The sequence below is a fragment of the Cucumis melo genome, chromosome 6, assembly GCF_025177605.1.
Source record: "Cucumis melo cultivar AY chromosome 6, USDA_Cmelo_AY_1.0, whole genome shotgun sequence".
Taxonomy (NCBI): domain Eukaryota; kingdom Viridiplantae; phylum Streptophyta; class Magnoliopsida; order Cucurbitales; family Cucurbitaceae; genus Cucumis; species Cucumis melo.
The window spans coordinates 2,302,176-2,318,269 of record NC_066862.1 but is presented as its reverse complement, the minus strand read 5'-3'; the positions used below and the strand labels follow the sequence as shown (position 1 = coordinate 2,318,269).

Sequence of the window (16,094 nt, the reverse complement as noted above, 5' to 3'; positions counted from 1 at the left end):
GACTTGGACAACTTTTACCAATATTGTTTCGTAGAGATTATGTAAATTATCGTTAAGCTAAACTCACTTTTAACTCAACCATAATTCGACTGGTCAAAGGAAAAAAAAAAAAAAAGAAAAACTAGCCATATAAAACCTACATGAATTAAAAATGAAAAAATGAAAAAATGAAAATGGTAAATTACATAAATACCCCTGTACCGACCGTAACGCTTATTTTAAGGCATAACTTACGTGCCCATTCTTACGGTCAATCCATTTCTCTCTATTTAACCTCTCACTGCCCCTTCCCTTTATTTCCGCGTTTTCCCTCCTCTTCGATCCTTCTTCAGATCTCTCTCTTTCCCCACCTTCGCGCGCGCTCCATTTTCAACTGTAAGATTTCTTGATCTCAAATCCTTTGTTTCGCAGCTTTGTTCGTTGCATTACTCCTTCTTTGATCTCTGCATTGTCCTTCCTGTTTCCGCTTTAATTTTGCTCGTGATTTGTCTCCTTTTGCCGCTTCCGTTTGGATCCAGTTCTGTTTTTCTTCTGCCGTTGCTAATTCGTATGGAGGATTAAGAAATTTTATAGTTACTGAGGTGTTTCTTGTGTTTTTTGAGTTTGTTTCGTGTTTACTTGATTAGATCTGGCTTTGAAAATTTTTTACCGCCATTTTTTCTGGTAGGCAAATTGAGATTGAACTGAGAAGTTTTTGCTTATTCGCTTGCATTTTCTTTGTTCTCTAAACGATGATTATGTTATTTTATTTCTTGGTTTATTTTGCCCTAATCTTCATTGACGAGAGTACGATTAGCGTTTTGAATGTTGTGAAGTAGTGCATGCTTTTATTTCTGGATCCTAAACGTTGATCTTAAACTGATTTTGATGTTTTATTTGTTTAAATGGATAACCACGTCAGGCAAGTTGGATCTGTAAGAATTCGATCAAAGCTTATATTCATATTAATGTTTGGAAGATTTCGATCGGTGTTTTTTTCTTCAGTGTTTGAGGATTTAGAGAATAAGTAGATTAAGGATGTATGATTTTATGTCATTCACATTTTAACATTTTATGCATTGTGCCCATTGTTCTTCCGACTTATCTTTTTAATTTCAGCATGAACGTCGTATCACGTTTTTATTCAGTTTCCTGTTCTCTACTCCTTGCTTGAGTGCTCAAAGCTGATTTTCAATTATTTTTATCTTGTTTCTGTGTAGATAGGTTTTTCTCCTCTCCGTCACACACTCCCATCTTTTACATCTTTCTTCCTAAATTGGACCAAAAGTTTTTATATTTTTCAAACCATTTTGGATTATAAATTCTGTCCTTCTATCATTCATTTCCAAACCTTCGAAACAGAAGGTTAATTTCGAAACGCCCTTCTTCTCATTGTGCTCGAGAAATCCAAGATTGCGAATCAATTGTGGATCAATGGCAGATTCGTGCTCCGTCAGTAGCCCTAGAAGAATATTGAGTGTATCAAAGAGACGAAAAGCTAGAGATGAGAAAGGTCCTGGGTTTGGACTATCAGGAGAGCATGGCCCCAAACCTTCGGAAGTTTACGGCTTCGTCGGTTCAATCTCAACCGTCGTTGCCACAGCTATATACTTGATTTGGGCATATCTTCCTGAGTCTTTCCTTCATTCCCTTGGAATCTATTACTATCCTAGCAGGTTTGTACTATGCCCAATTCGTATTCTCTTCGTCGCAAATTGTGCATAAGAAAGGAAAATAAGATCATAATGATAATCATAATATTGTTTGGTTAAGTGATCGAAATGGAAATGATACTGTGTGCAGGTACTGGGCTGTGGCGGTGCCAGTTTATGTAATGGTTTCAATAGCATTAGCATTGATGTTCTACATTGGTCTTAACTTCTTGTCCACTCCATCCCCAACTTCCTTTCATATCATCTTTGGTAATGTTATTTTCATTTTAGTTTACTTCATTCGGGTTGGATTGTAAGGAATTGAAACTAATGGATTATCTTTAATGTTAATCAAGTTTTTGTGTTTCTCTAGATGAATTCAGTAAAGAGCCATCTATCTCTGCTTGTTCGGAACAAGATCAGCCTATCCAACCGATATCCGATATTGGTATCAACAGAATCAACGAGCTTATGTTCAATAATAAGAAATGATATTGGCAACTCTAAAGGAAAATCCCTCTCGTAGCATATGGCGGGGTAAAAAGAAGAAATTGATATTGCTATGACGACTATAAATTATGGGATTGCTGATCGTTTCATGTTAGTTCTTCGATAGAGAATACTACAAAGAGGCGGGTAATGGCCGTGTTTGGGATCTTCCAAACATTCATTGAGTAACGTTGTTGTAGTAGTAAGTCCTAACCGATTTTCCATCAGAGTGCACCTTTTCGGATGCTATGAGGTCAGAAAGTTTCCATTGATGTCATGTTTCTTTGGTCGCCTTCTTTTGTTCTTTGATTCGAGTCATCTGGGAAACCAACATTTCATGTACTCGTTCTTTCAACTGCAAATATTGCAAGTAATTAGGAGCATTCAATCTTAGAATATTTTTACGAACCAATTCTTTTTGTGTGAAGCATTTTTACTAGGGGTGAAAAAAAACCAATCCGAACCGATTCGGTTTGGTTCGGGTTGGACCGGTTTGTAACAACAATATTATCGAACCAAACCAAACCGATTCAATTCGGGTCGAGCTAAAATTAACCGGTAATTAGGTTAAAAATTAACCGATCGATTCAAATCTCATTTCTTCATTCTTCTTCTTCATTTCTTCGTTCTTCCTTCTTCGTTTCTTCGTTCTTCCTTCTTCGTTTCTTCGTCTGCGCACTCTGCTCTGCTGCATCATTCGCCTTAACCGATCGATTCAAATCTCATTTCTTCATTCTTCTTCTTCATTTCTTCGTTCTTCCTTCTTCGTTTCTTCGTCTGCACACTCTGCTCTGCTGCATCGTTCTTCCTTCTTCCTTCTTCATTCGTCGTTTCGTCTTCGCCCCAACCCTTGATTGTTCGTTATTTCATTTTTGCACTTTGCCTTTCCATCGTCACTCGTCAGGTAGCATTTTCATTTTAGCACTTTGCCATTCTGTGACTCGGTGGGTTTTTGTTGTTTAGAATACTTTCCTCGAATAACTTCACTAGGTTTTGGTTGGAAGAAATTTTGGTTTAATTTTGTTGATGGGTTTTGATCTTGTTGATATGGCCACTGAAAAAAATGCCCATTATGTATTTGTTCACCGGGTTTTAATTGGTTGTCTTCCTGCACGTAATATTTCAAACCCAAAGTTTCCATAGTATTCTCAATCTTATAAATTGTTTGAGATAAGGTTTGAGATTATGAACAGTCCGAATGAATAAATTGTTCGAGCATTTGGGGTTTTGAGATAAGACCAAATTCGGTGGGAGTTTTGTGGGGAAGTTTTGGAAGACTGAGAGTAGTGCCCCATCCTCTAATTCTTCTAGTGGAAACAGAGAGATGGGCGATGGAAGAAGAAGAAGAATAGGAGATAAAGGAGGGATCGTTATAATATGTGGACTTATTGATCTACTAGTATTGAGTCGGATTCTCTAGGAAAACTGAGGGATAATTTACCCATTTATATCTTAAGAGGTGACTTATTGATTTATCCATTTTTTAGATTATTTATCATGAAATTTTTTTCTTTTCACATTTTGGTTTCCATTCTTCTCTTATCCTATTCTGATTTGTATATTAATACATAATTGTTATAATATGTGGACTCTAATTTCATGTCATACATTTGCTATGCCAAATCAAAACATATATATTAAAGAGATAATACAAGCAGAAAAGATAAACCTATATTATTTGAGATGAAGAATGAGCTTCTAAACCTACCTATGAAAGGCCATGAGTAACCACTCTCTTATGCTTCTTAGATTTTTATTGACAATATGCAGACTGCAAGATTTAATTTTCAAAATTTTAGATCGATAATATATTATAATCTTAATCTTAGTTGAGATTTTATTTCATTTTACCTAAAATTTGAGCGTTTTTGTGTGTGTTTTGTTTAGTGATTATTAGGATGACTTCATTCTCTGTAGACGAGACTTCAAATCAGAGTTGTTCTAGTCCAGTGTTAGGAAAAAGAAAACCGGTTAAGCCACCATCATTGGTATGGGAACATTTTATAAATATCTTAGGGCTGTTTGCAAACATTGTGGGGCTTCGTATGCTTGTGATTCCAAAAGAAATGGTACCACTAATTTAAAAAGACATTTAGAGAAATGTAAGATGTATGTAAATCCATTGGAAGATAATGTTGAAGGAGAGGGAGATTCTGAAAGTAGTTTGATGGTTGCATCCTTCACTCAAGAAAATTGTAGAACAATGTTTGCTAGGATGGTTATCTTGGATGAATTGCCATTTAAGTTTGTAGAAAGTGAAGGGTTTCACCAATTTTGTTTGGCATTAAATCCAAAGTTTGTGATTCCATCAAGAGTAACCGTTGCAAAGGATTGTTTTCAAATGTATATGAGGGAGAAAAAAAAGTTAAAAAATGCATTAACTCGAAGTAGCCAAAGAGTTTGTTTAACAACAGATACATGGACTTTTGTGCAAAATATTAATTATATGGTTATAACGACTCATTTCATTGATGATGATTGGAACTAGCATAAAAGAATTTTGAACTTTTGTCAAGTAGCTAATCATAAAGGAGATACAATAGGTAGAGCCATTGAAAAGTGCTTAGAAGGTTGGGGTATTGATAGGCTATTTACTGTAACCGTTGATAATGCAAGTTCAAATGATGTAGCCATTGCCTACTTGGTTAAAAAGTTTAAAGGCAAAGATGAGTTGGTGTTGGATGATGAATTTATTCACATTAGATGTTGTGCCTATATTCTTAATTTAATTGTTAGTGATGCCTTAAAAGATTTGCATGTGTCTATCATTTAAATTAGAAATGCTGTGAAGTATGTTAGGTCATCTCCTGCTAAATTGCAAATATTTAAAGATTTTGCGAAAGAAGATAAGATGTCAACAAAAAATTGTCTTACGATGGATCCAACACGATGGAATTCTACTTTCACTATGTTGGATGGAGCAATTAAGTGCCAAAAGACTTTTGAAAGATTAGAGGAGCATGACCCTAGTTATTTGCCAAAGGATGATATTCCTATTGTTGAAGATTGGGATAATGCAAAAGTGTTTGTAAAGTTCTTAAAGACTTTTTCAAAGGTAACAATGAAGTTTTCTGCATCTATGTCTGTGACTTCAAACATATTTTTTCACGAACTTTGTTTGATCGAAGAAATAATTCGTGAATACTCATCGTATGAGAATGCATTTATTGAGTCAGATGACATTAAGCATGCATGCAAAATTCAACAAGTATTGAGGTATAACTACAAGTGAGAAGACCAATTTATTATTGTATGTTTATGTAGTTCTTGACCCTAGGTATAAACTAACTTATGTGAATTATTGTTTTAATGAATTTTTGGAGGAAGATTGTGCAAAGATATGGACGAATAAGGTTGAAGAAGAATTTCGTCGATTGTGTGATGATTATTATATGAGAATGTCAAAAGAAAAATATTCACAAATACAATCATGTACACCTATCGAAGGATTTGGCTTTCAAAGTCAAAATAAAATACCTTCAATCTCATCTAGTGGATCTTATAAGGCATGTGCTGCTGTTCATGATAGATTTAAACAAAATAACAAAACATGTCTAGATGATGCTAAAACAGAGGTAACTCGTTATCTGGATGAGGCTCGTATAGAAGATGAATATTTAGATTTGCTAAATTGGTGGAAGGTGAATTCCTCTCGATTTAAGATCATTAGCCAAGTAGCCAGGGACATCTACAGTATTCCTATATCAACTATGCCTTCTGAGTCCGCCTTTAGCACTGGAGGACGAGTGTTAGATTCTTTTCGAAGTTCTTTTAACTCCTCAAACTGCAGAGGCACTCATTTATGCTCAGAATTGGATTCAGTCTAAACCTTTGGAAATTGATGTAGGTAATATTCTTTTTGAAGTACGCATTTAAAATTTTCAATTATCCCATACAAGCTAACTGTTTGTCATTTTGATCTAGAATTCATAAACATAGGAAAGGAGATGGAAGCCGCATTTGAGAATTTGAATAATGACTCTATGGTTTAAATCCCTACTCTCAAATCTTTATTTACATCTTTTTAAATTGTTAACTTGTTAAATATCGAATTTTGTTTTTTAGAGTCTTCGAGCACAATGATGGAAGCACTTTGGGTTATACGAACAAGGTGGTCTCGTGAAGATGTTCATTAATTCATACCTTCACATTGCTTTATGAATGTTCTTGGGATTTAACATATGGTTATTTGTGTATTCTGAGTATTCATGAGCGGGGTTAACCGATGTGTTATGTTATTTCAATTTTAAGACTTCGTAGTTAGTGAGGTTTTGGATTTCATTATGTGGATTTCTAGAGGTTACTGTATGACTATTGGAGAAGATTTAATTTGGAATTGTGCCATATTATAATGCTGGATGTTTCTGATTGGCAGGTGGATCGAGTATATGTCAGCACTCCAGTATATGTTCATATTATATTTAAATTCGTGATAGCCAGAAGTTGTGTTGTGCCTAATATATTATTATAGAAGGGGCTTAGGCTTGTTTGTATTATTTTTTGTGTATCAAAGTGTGAACTACTTTTATAGTTTTATTGGGTGTAGAAGAGCGGTTGAGAATAGTGTTTTCGTAGCTTTAGAATAATGTGTTTGAATTGTGTATTTGAAAAAAAAAACTAACCCAATCCATTCGACCCAATTACACCCCTAGTTATTATGGCACTGAAAGTTGTAAAAATGCTTCACACAAAAAGAATTGGTTCGTAAAAATATTCTAAGATTGAATGCTCCTAATTACTTGCAATATTTGCAGTTGGAAGAACGAGTACATGAAATGCTGGTTTCTCAGATGACTCGAATCAAAGAACAATAGAAGGCGATCGAAGAAACATGACATCAATGGAAACTTTCTGACCTCATAGCATCCGAAAAGGTGCACTCTGATGGCAGATCGGTTAGGACTTACTACTACAACAACGTTACTTAATGAATGTTTGGAAGATCCCAAACACGGCCATTACCTGCCTCTTTGCGGTATTCTCCATTGAAGAACTAACATGAAACGAATAGCAACCCCGTAATTTATAGTCGTCATAGCAATATCAATTTCTTCTTTTTACCCAGCCATATGCTGCGGGAGGGATTTTCCTTTATAATTGCCAATATCATTTCTTATTATTGAACATAAGCTCGTTGATTCTGTTGATACCAATATCGGATATCGGTTGGATAGGCTGATCTTGTTCCAAACAAGCAGAGATAGATGGCTCTTTATTGAATTCATCTAAAGAAACACAAAAACTTGATTAACATTAAAGATAATCCATTAGTTTCAATTCCTTACAATCCAACCCGAATGAAATAAACTAAAATGAAAATAACATTACCAAAGATGATATGAAAGGAAGTTGGGGATGGAGTGGACAAAAAGTTAAGACCAATGTTATGCTATTGAAACCATTACATAAACTGGCACCGCCAGAGCCCAGTACCTGCACACGGTATCATTTCCATTTTGGTCACCAAACCAAACATTATTATGATTATCATTATGATTATCATTATGATATCATTTTCCTTCCTTATGCACAATTTGCGACGAAGAGAATACGAATTGGGCATAGTACTGACCTGCTAGGATAGTAATAGATTCCAAGGGAATGAAGGAAAGACTCAGGAAGATATGCCCAAATCAAGTATATAACTGTAGCAACGACGGTTGAGATTGAACCGACGAAGCCGTAAACTTCCGAAGGTTTGGGGCCATGCTCTACCGATAGTCCAAACCCAGGACCTTTCTCATCTCTAGCTCTCTGTCTCTTTGATACACTCAATATTTCTAGGGCTACTAACGGAGCACGAATCTGCCATTGATCCACAATTGATTCGCGATCTTGGATTTCTCGAGCACAATGAGAAGAAGGGCGTTTTGAAATTAACCTTCTGTTTCGAAGGTTTGGAAATGAATGATAGAAGGACAGAATTTATAATCCAAAATGGTTTGAAAAATATAAAACCTTTTGGTCCAATTTAGGAAGAAAGATGTAAAAGATGGGAGTGTGTGACGGAGAGGAGAAAAACCTACTTTGTGACGAAGATGGGAGAGAGGGAAATAGAAGAAAAATATAAATGTATTAACTTTTTTAAATAATAGATTTTAACTTTTAGGTTATATATTTCTACTCATATCATTATCTTCTTTTTAATTAGTTAAGTTCATTCATTAATTGTTGTTGACAAAATAAGTCGAACATAAAAAAAGCTGGTTGGTAAAAGATTTAAAGTGTGAATGTTGATTTCGACTTTAAAGATCCCTTACACAATTAGAATATTCCAAACTTAGTTGGGCCACGTGCAAGCCAATTCATTGGTTAAAAGGGTATCTTTGACTTGGACAACTTTTACCAATATTGTTTCGTATTTTTTGATGTAACCTAACACAAAAACTTGAAAATTCTAAGTCATCAACCCTGAATGACTAGAAAATTGTAGCTCTCATGCGTAAGTCTAACATAATTATCTAATTTGAACTCTGAAATCTTATTGTTCGTTTTCTTTTTCTTACTTGGATACTAAAGTAAAACTATAAATTTAATGTATAGTATATTCAAAACTTATTGAAGTATATTCAAACGTTAGTTGAGTTAAACTTTTGTTAATTATAATTCAGTTTTTTTAAGTAACACAACTGGTGTTTGAGGATTCAAACCTTCGACTTTAAGAAGAGTATGTAAATTATCGCTAAGCTAAACTCACTTTTAACTCAACCATAATTCGATTGGTCAAAGGCAAAAAAAAAAACTAACCATATAAACTTACATACAATGTTATTTTTCAAAGTCAAAATGACATTATACGTTATATAAAGTTTATTGAAAGAAAGTAATAAAGAGAAAACGAAAAGAATTTAAGATTAAAGAGAACATTTAAAACAATTAATTTCAACATCTTTAAACAGTCAAATAGTATTTAATTACGATCCAATCGCACCTTAGAATTTACTCAAAGAAGAACCAACGAAGAGAATTAAAGAAGAGAAAGACCACCGTAGCCGTTGCAATTACGCGACCTCACATTAAGAATTAAAAATGAAAAAATGAAAAAATGAAAATGGTAAATTACATAAATACCCCTGTACCGACCGTAACGCTTATTTTAAGGCATAACTTACGTGCCCATTCTTACGGTCAATCCATTTCTCTCTATTTAACCTCTCACTGCCCCTTCCCTTTATTTCCGCGTTTTCCCTCCTCTTCGATCCTTCTTCAGATCTCTCTCTTTCCCCACCTTCGCGCGCGCTCCATTTTCAACTGTAAGATTTCTTGATCTCAAATCCTTTGTTTCGCAGCTTTGTTCGTTGCATTACTCCTTCTTTGATCTCTGCATTGTCCTTCCTGTTTCCGCTTTAATTTTGCTCGTGATTTGTCTCCTTTTGCCGCTTCCGTTTGGATCCAGTTCTGTTTTTCTTCTGCCGTTGCTAATTCGTATGGAGGATTAAGAAATTTTATAGTTACTGAGGTGTTTCTTGTGTTTTTTGAGTTTGTTTCGTGTTTACTTGATTAGATCTGGCTTTGAAAATTTTTTACCGCCATTTTTTCTGGTAGGCAAATTGAGATTGAACTGAGAAGTTTTTGCTTATTCGCTTGCATTTTCTTTGTTCTCTAAATGATGATTATGTTATTTTATTTCTTGGTTTATTTTGCCCTAATCTTCATTGACGAGAGTACGATTAGCGTTTTGAATGTTGTGAAGTAGTGCATGCTTTTATTTCTGGATCCTAAACGTTGATCTTAAACTGATTTTGATGTTTTATTTGTTTAAATGGATAACCACGTCAGGCAAGTTGGATCTGTAAGAATTCGATCAAAGCTTATATTCATATTAATGTTTGGAAGATTTCGATCGGTGTTTTTTTCTTCAGTGTTTGAGGATTTAGAGAATAAGTAGATTAAGGATGTATGATTTTATGTCATTCACGTTTTAACAATTTATCTTCCGACTTATCTTTTTAATTTCAGCATGAAAGTCGTATCACGTTTTTATTCAATTTCCTGTTCTCTACTCCTTGCTTGAGTGCTCAAAGCTGATTTTCAATTATTTTTATCTGGTTTCTGTGTAGATAGTTAGTTCTGTTTAAATCAGTGTCATGGGGACTGTCGTTGATGCTGCTCCAATCAAGGTAAATTTTAACCACGATTTTACTTCTTATATTGAGGATTTTCCTAGACGCAAGTTTTGTGAGATGTTTGCAGTTGCTTCCTTCTTAAATGAAAATTTTAATCCTGAATTTTTAGTTCATTTTCTTCTGATCTACATGATTGAAATATAATTACAGGAAACCAATGGAAGTTTAGCTGAGAAGAAGCCTACAGTTGTCTTTGTTTTGGGTGAGTATACTTTTCAACGGTTTAATGAATTCTTAGGTTCTGTTTTGGGCACTAAGTGATTGTTGGATTTTTTATTTAACAGGTGGACCAGGAAGTGGCAAGGGTACTCAATGTGCAAATATTGTCAAACACTTTGGGTACACTCACCTTAGTGCTGGAGATCTTCTCCGAGCAGAGATAAAATCTGGCTCAGAGAATGGGTATGAAACATGTCCTGGCACATATGTTGCCATAACTTGTATACGCATTTCATGTTGTATTAACACTTGAAATTGAATAATCATATTTCAACTTAGGTTATTGTTCTGTATTTAGCTAATCAAGTTACTAAGAATTTATTATACTTCAACATTTTTACACTTCACAGTATTATACATTGTCTCAACTTCACCACATACAATGTATACGGTATCTGCTGATTCTACCATTTTATTTCTTTTATTAGCACGATGATTCAAAACATGATCAAAGAAGGGAAGATTGTTCCTTCTGAGGTCACCATAAAGCTTCTTCAACGAGCTATAGAGGAAAGTGGCAACGAGAAATTTCTTATTGATGGATTTCCTCGTAATGAGGAAAATCGTGCTGCATTTGAAGCAGTTGTAAGTTAATCTTCTCTCTTTTCTGGGCATAGCTTTTACATATATATTTATATAAAGAAAAAGAAAAAGAAAAAGAAAGATCCAATCTGTATAATTGATTGTTGAGGTTATTGTCCAATCCAAGGCAGTGCTTGATTCAACTATACATTTCGTTGATGTTTTGCAGACGGGCATTGAACCATCTGTAGTCCTGTTCTTTGATTGTCCTGAGGAAGAGATGGAGAAGCGCTTGTTGAGTAGGAATGAGGTTTGATACAATCAATTTCTCTTGTATTTAAATCTGTTCTTTGAAATCGTAATTTCACGTTATGTATTTTCTTTATGGATATAATTCAGGGAAGAGTGGATGACAACATTGAAACAATTAGGAAGCGATTTAGGGTTTTCTTGGAGTCTAGTATTCCTGTGATTCAATATTATGAATCCAAAGAGAAAGTTCGGAAGGTTTTTAATTCTCACTCCACAGTTCAATACTTTTTGACATCTTTTTTGTTCTATTTTTTTTAATTCTAGATTTTGAACCATTTTCTACTCTTTTTAGATTGATGCTGCGAGGCCTGTTGAGGAGGTGTTCGAATCCGTTAAAGCCGTTTTTACTCCAAAAAGTGAAAAGGTAAGTTCCCTTGATATGCTATGATTATAATTTTCTTCAACATGTCTTGCAATTTTGTAATAGAAAAGCTGGAACTCAGCATTGACTATGCTGTTGAGGAAACTCAAAAGTTTGCATTGTAGCCAAATTTAGGAATTTGATTCTCAAAACCATGATTGAGAACATAACTCACGCCAAGGATCTGTTTATTTGTAGGGAATTTGATCGTCCAATATCTTTACATGTCCGGTAATTTGACGTCTGGAAATTATGATCTGTGGTTGTTTAATCTCTTTACATATTAGAATATTGCCTTTTGACCTTGTGGCTAGTGCACAGAAACCATACATGCAATTCATTAGAAATTATTTTCGTAATGTGGCTGTTAATTTCATGACCTTCAAATATAAATACATGGTTGAAAGTATTTTTGGGTTTCTAAACCACACATCTAACTATTGTGAAAGTGGTAACCAACCATGCTCACCCACACATCTAACTATTGTTATGTACTGATGTTGCTCTGGGTTGCTTTTCTGTAGGCTGACTGAGGATAACTGCCCAATAGTTTTTGCATTGTTATCTTTGAGGTAACCCTGTAATCACAAACTTCATAGATCAACTCATCTTTTCTGTAAAATTTTATTGCAATTGTTGATCAATGAGTTTTGTCTAATGAGCCCTGTCTTTTCTCTTGGCCTGAAGAATATATATACGTTCATGATTGCAACTTGTAAAAAAGAAGTTTCATAGGTTTAAGTTCCATAGGTTGCATTTACCCAATGGTCACATTTGGGAGTTTCTAATCCGTTTTGTTTTGTTTTTTTTTTGTTTTTTTTTTTTTTGTTTTTTTTTTTTTTTGGTATTGGTAGGTATTGATTTTGGTGGCAGCATCAGAGTTGGATGTTTAGGTTCTATTCTATACAACAAGGAGTTTAACCATATTCTTATTATTGTTACCGTACCTTTTATTACTAAGATTTGTAATAGTAATTAGGAGGGTTCGAAAAATGTGTCTATGTCTTTATATTCTTCTTATTAAGATTGTATCCATTGATTTAAATAATAAAAGCAAGTATTGGTTCTCTATTATCCATTGATTTTCTATTCTCCCGCATCGCTCCACCCCATCCCCGTCTCTAACGTTAAAGCAGCTACATAACCTCCAGCCACTTTTTGGCAGCTTCTTTACACATTTACACAAAGAAAAGGACTCATCGTCAAGGGGAGAAAATGATCATTGCAGCTACGACTGTAAGACCCTCCCATTTGTAAATATATATATATATATATGTAGGGATAAATTATAAGTTTAGTGGATAAAACTTGACACAAACTTTTGTGTTTTATACACAATATTGAAAGTTCAAGAGATCTATTTTTACATTTTTAAGTTTAGAAATTATTAGATGCTCTTTATTGGACACAAGCATAACACCTTACAACCAAACTCATAATTCAACCAAATAATATTCCTTAATACATGTAAAAAAACATTTCTAGTCCAATTTTTATAGAAGTAACAATTTAGTCTATGAATTTGTAACAACTCAAAATCTCTATCATGAAAAACCTCCTCAATATTAAATATCAGGAGTAAAATATTACTGCATGTAAATTTAAGAATAAAAAAATGGACATTTTCAAATATAGTTAAAAATTGAAACTATTTACGATTTCAAATATAGTTAAAAATTGAAACTATTTATAAAATATAGCAAAACCTACCAAATTCTTTATAATTCATTTAAATTTCTTTTTGCTATATATCATTAGCACAGTAGAAAGAAAACCAATTTATGTGTGGAGAAGATGGATAGCAAAGTCTATACAAATATAATACCATTCTCCTTAATAGTATCAATAACAATTCCAACTTTGTCTTGAATTCTTTCCATGCTTGGAGGATCATAAGACATGGCAAACACATCAGCTTCTTTACATCTCTCAGCAATTAGGTTCCCAATAATCCTACAGGCATTGTCATCAGAGGGTGATGGTAATGAATACCTTAAATCCTTGCAATTGGTGCTTGCTGCTGAAACGACCTTGCTTGTTCCTCGATGCATCACTTTGGCATGGATGAACCTCCTTGAAAAGTAAACATCCAAAACAAATGGTCTCATGTACATATCTGTTCTTTGCTTCCATGATTTCTTATTCCCTCTTTTTGCAGCTTCTCCTCGTGATCTTCGTGTCCAGGCTGCTGCTTTAATCAAAGACTTCTGCAAAACGAAAGTAAGTCGTAAGCTCCATGAACTATTTTCTTCTTTCATGTATGTTCTGAGTTCAAGACTTGCATGATGAGGAACCAGTCATATTTGGGGTTGCGTCCTCCGACAGTCTTATATCTGTAGGTTTCAAGCTCAAGTGTCTGAATTTTCATTTTCATTTTCTTTGAAAAGGTGTAGACAACTTACCTCTTCAACATCTCCACAGTTGCTATGATGTTATTTTTTTTGGTTTCACCGAAAAGACTTCGTATATATTAGCAAAAACAATTGTCCTCACATAGATATTGTAGTATTCTACTCCGTTAGCCAATATGGAATTTTGGTTGCACTCCCAACTATCCTCCCTTTGAAGCAACATTTTCTTGGAGTAATTGGTCAATCAATGGTTACCTGTAGATCCCTCATGTGACCATGTCATTGAAGCTGACTATTTCATTCTTAGGCAACCAATTATTCTAATTCTACAACTAAGCTCGAGACATACTTTGATGTTATTGACAATAGACCTCTCTAACATCTCCACGACAATATGATATATCCGATTTTTTGTATAGATTTTCATAGTTTTGCTTTTAGTTTTACTTTCCCTTGCAACAACACGCATTGATGAAGACAAGTGTATTCAAATTTAGCCCATGATCTTCTCCTATTAGTCCATGTGAGACTTTGGCCGTATACCTTTCTGTAATAAGTGTTATTTGTCATAGCCATCTCTGTCTGATCTAAACTTCTTAGTGGGACTTTGACCTACAGAATATGGTATCCAACATTGATATGTTGTTGAAACATCTACTGTTATAATTCTAAAGAATCCACAAAACTCAAATCATAAGTCTACCCAGGTTAGAACGCTGCTTAGTCATTTGCTAAACCCAAAAAATTCCTCAACTATTCTCGTCACAAAACGATGGAAAAAAAATAGTTTCCTTTTCTCTAGACATTTCGTCGAACACCATGGCTGCTGCATAATCCAAATTAAAATCGCATTCCTCTTAATAGTCGAGGTATTCGAAACCCTTTGTATTCAAGTTCATAGTCTCTCCAAAACAACGTAACTACATAGATTTCCCAAACGAGCACCACCACAATCAAACCCAGCATTCGCGATTAGTTTCAAAAAAATTTCATCGGTTCTTCGAAATTGAGATCGTTTTCCATTTTTCCCCCCTTTTATGTTCGTTTTCGCAGGGAAGATAGAGAAATGCATGGCTAACTGAAAGTGGAGTAGAAGAGAGAAAACATACTGTATTGTGAGTTGAAAGAGAAGGTGCTTTAATGGCGTCGAAGGAGATGGAGAGCTTGGAAAAAGAAGATGACCATGAACTCGAAGTGGGTTTCTGAAGGAAACTGGAAAGTAATGTGGCTGATGAGGATGACTCGGGAATTGATGTGCTTAACAACATTTTCACTTTCCTCTCAAGGATTCTTCGCTTCAACTTCCCTGCAGGTATGAATCCGATCTCTTGCTCCTCTTGCTTTTCTGTGCTATTATCTAATGTGATTTATTATTATTATTATTATTATTATTATTATTATTATGATTATTATTATTATTGTTATTATTATTATTATTTGGGTGCTATACTCATTTTCATATTTTCTACTCTTATTATTGAATAAAATTAAAATATTTTAAAAAGTCAAATTAGTAAGATATATGCTTCTTATATTCCCTCACTAAAATATATTAGGTAAATTGTATGGAACTAAAATAGTTGAGATTACAGCACTTTTGTTCTTGACTCACTCTAAGACGAAAAAATATTGAGGATTTTTATTAGTTTTGCTATAAAATTTTAAACAGACATTTAGTTTCGTTTGTTTTACATCATGTCAACTTTTAAAGTTTTTAATATAATTATGATGGGAACTTTAAAACTCCCATTGCTATTATTTTTTAATTATAATTATATTATTTAGACTTAATAAATTTTAACTCATACATTCTTTTGAAAAGATTTTCAAAATAAAAAATTAACTAAATATTTACGAAAAATCAAGTGTAATCATCAAGTGGGTTTTTCATGAGAGGTGTAAATACTCTGTTTTTTTTTCTATTTTTGAAAAATTTTCTTTTTTTTTTTTTTCCTTTCTATTCATAAGAATTTTTCTACATTATATTAATTTTTATGTTATCAAAACTATTTAAAATATTATTTAATTATTAACTATTAGTATTCTAATTTTGATTTATATTTATTCGATTTTTTTAATAAAT

General features: G+C 33.8%; 3 protein-coding genes across 10 annotated transcripts; 2 read left to right on the top strand and 1 right to left on the bottom strand.

The window, feature by feature from the left end:
• Positions 1-248: 248 nt before the first annotated feature.
• Positions 249-12,897, top strand: LOC103483424 (UMP-CMP kinase 3). Of its 6 annotated transcripts, XR_007821597.1 has the most exons (11): positions 9,232-9,373; positions 10,181-10,240; positions 10,397-10,448; positions 10,531-10,648; positions 10,894-11,050; positions 11,217-11,297; positions 11,387-11,494; positions 11,592-11,663; positions 11,859-11,891; positions 12,185-12,232; positions 12,515-12,734. XR_007821597.1 is itself a non-coding variant. In XM_051085969.1 (10 exons), the coding sequence occupies exons 2-9, from the start codon at positions 10,208-10,210 to the stop codon at positions 12,191-12,193; spliced, it is 630 nt and encodes a 209-aa protein (XP_050941926.1). In that variant the 5' UTR covers positions 249-375; positions 10,181-10,207; the 3' UTR covers positions 12,194-12,232; positions 12,515-12,734. The 6 variants fall into 6 exon arrangements, 5 of the variants coding, with proteins under 5 accessions (XP_050941926.1, XP_050941928.1, XP_050941924.1 ...); XM_051085969.1 differs by lacking the exons at positions 9,232-9,373; positions 11,859-11,891 and adding an exon at positions 249-375; XM_051085971.1 differs by lacking the exons at positions 9,232-9,373; positions 11,859-11,891 and adding an exon at positions 256-375 and having other exon boundaries at positions 10,185-10,240.
• On the top strand, positions 255-3,723 carry LOC103483422 (phosphatidylinositol N-acetylglucosaminyltransferase subunit P-like). Of its 3 annotated transcripts, none has more exons than XM_051085974.1 (4): positions 255-375; positions 1,342-1,655; positions 1,783-1,901; positions 2,005-3,723. In XM_051085974.1, the coding sequence occupies exons 2-4, from the start codon at positions 1,414-1,416 to the stop codon at positions 2,121-2,123; spliced, it is 480 nt and encodes a 159-aa protein (XP_050941931.1). In that variant the 5' UTR covers positions 255-375; positions 1,342-1,413; the 3' UTR covers positions 2,124-3,723. The 3 variants fall into 3 exon arrangements, with proteins under 3 accessions (XP_050941931.1, XP_050941932.1, XP_050941929.1); XM_051085975.1 differs by having other exon boundaries at positions 258-375; positions 1,204-1,655; XM_051085972.1 differs by having other exon boundaries at positions 258-375; positions 1,200-1,655.
• A 430-nt stretch (positions 12,898-13,327) lies between the features above and the next one.
• LOC103483425 (uncharacterized) lies at positions 13,328-15,387 on the bottom strand. The gene is made up of 2 exons (XM_008440039.3): positions 15,121-15,387; positions 13,328-13,867 (listed from the first exon to the last, which is right to left on the bottom strand). The coding sequence occupies exons 1-2, from the start codon at positions 15,277-15,279 to the stop codon at positions 13,469-13,471; spliced, it is 558 nt and encodes a 185-aa protein (XP_008438261.1). The 5' UTR covers positions 15,280-15,387; the 3' UTR covers positions 13,328-13,468.
• Between the last annotated feature and the right edge of the window lie 707 nt (positions 15,388-16,094).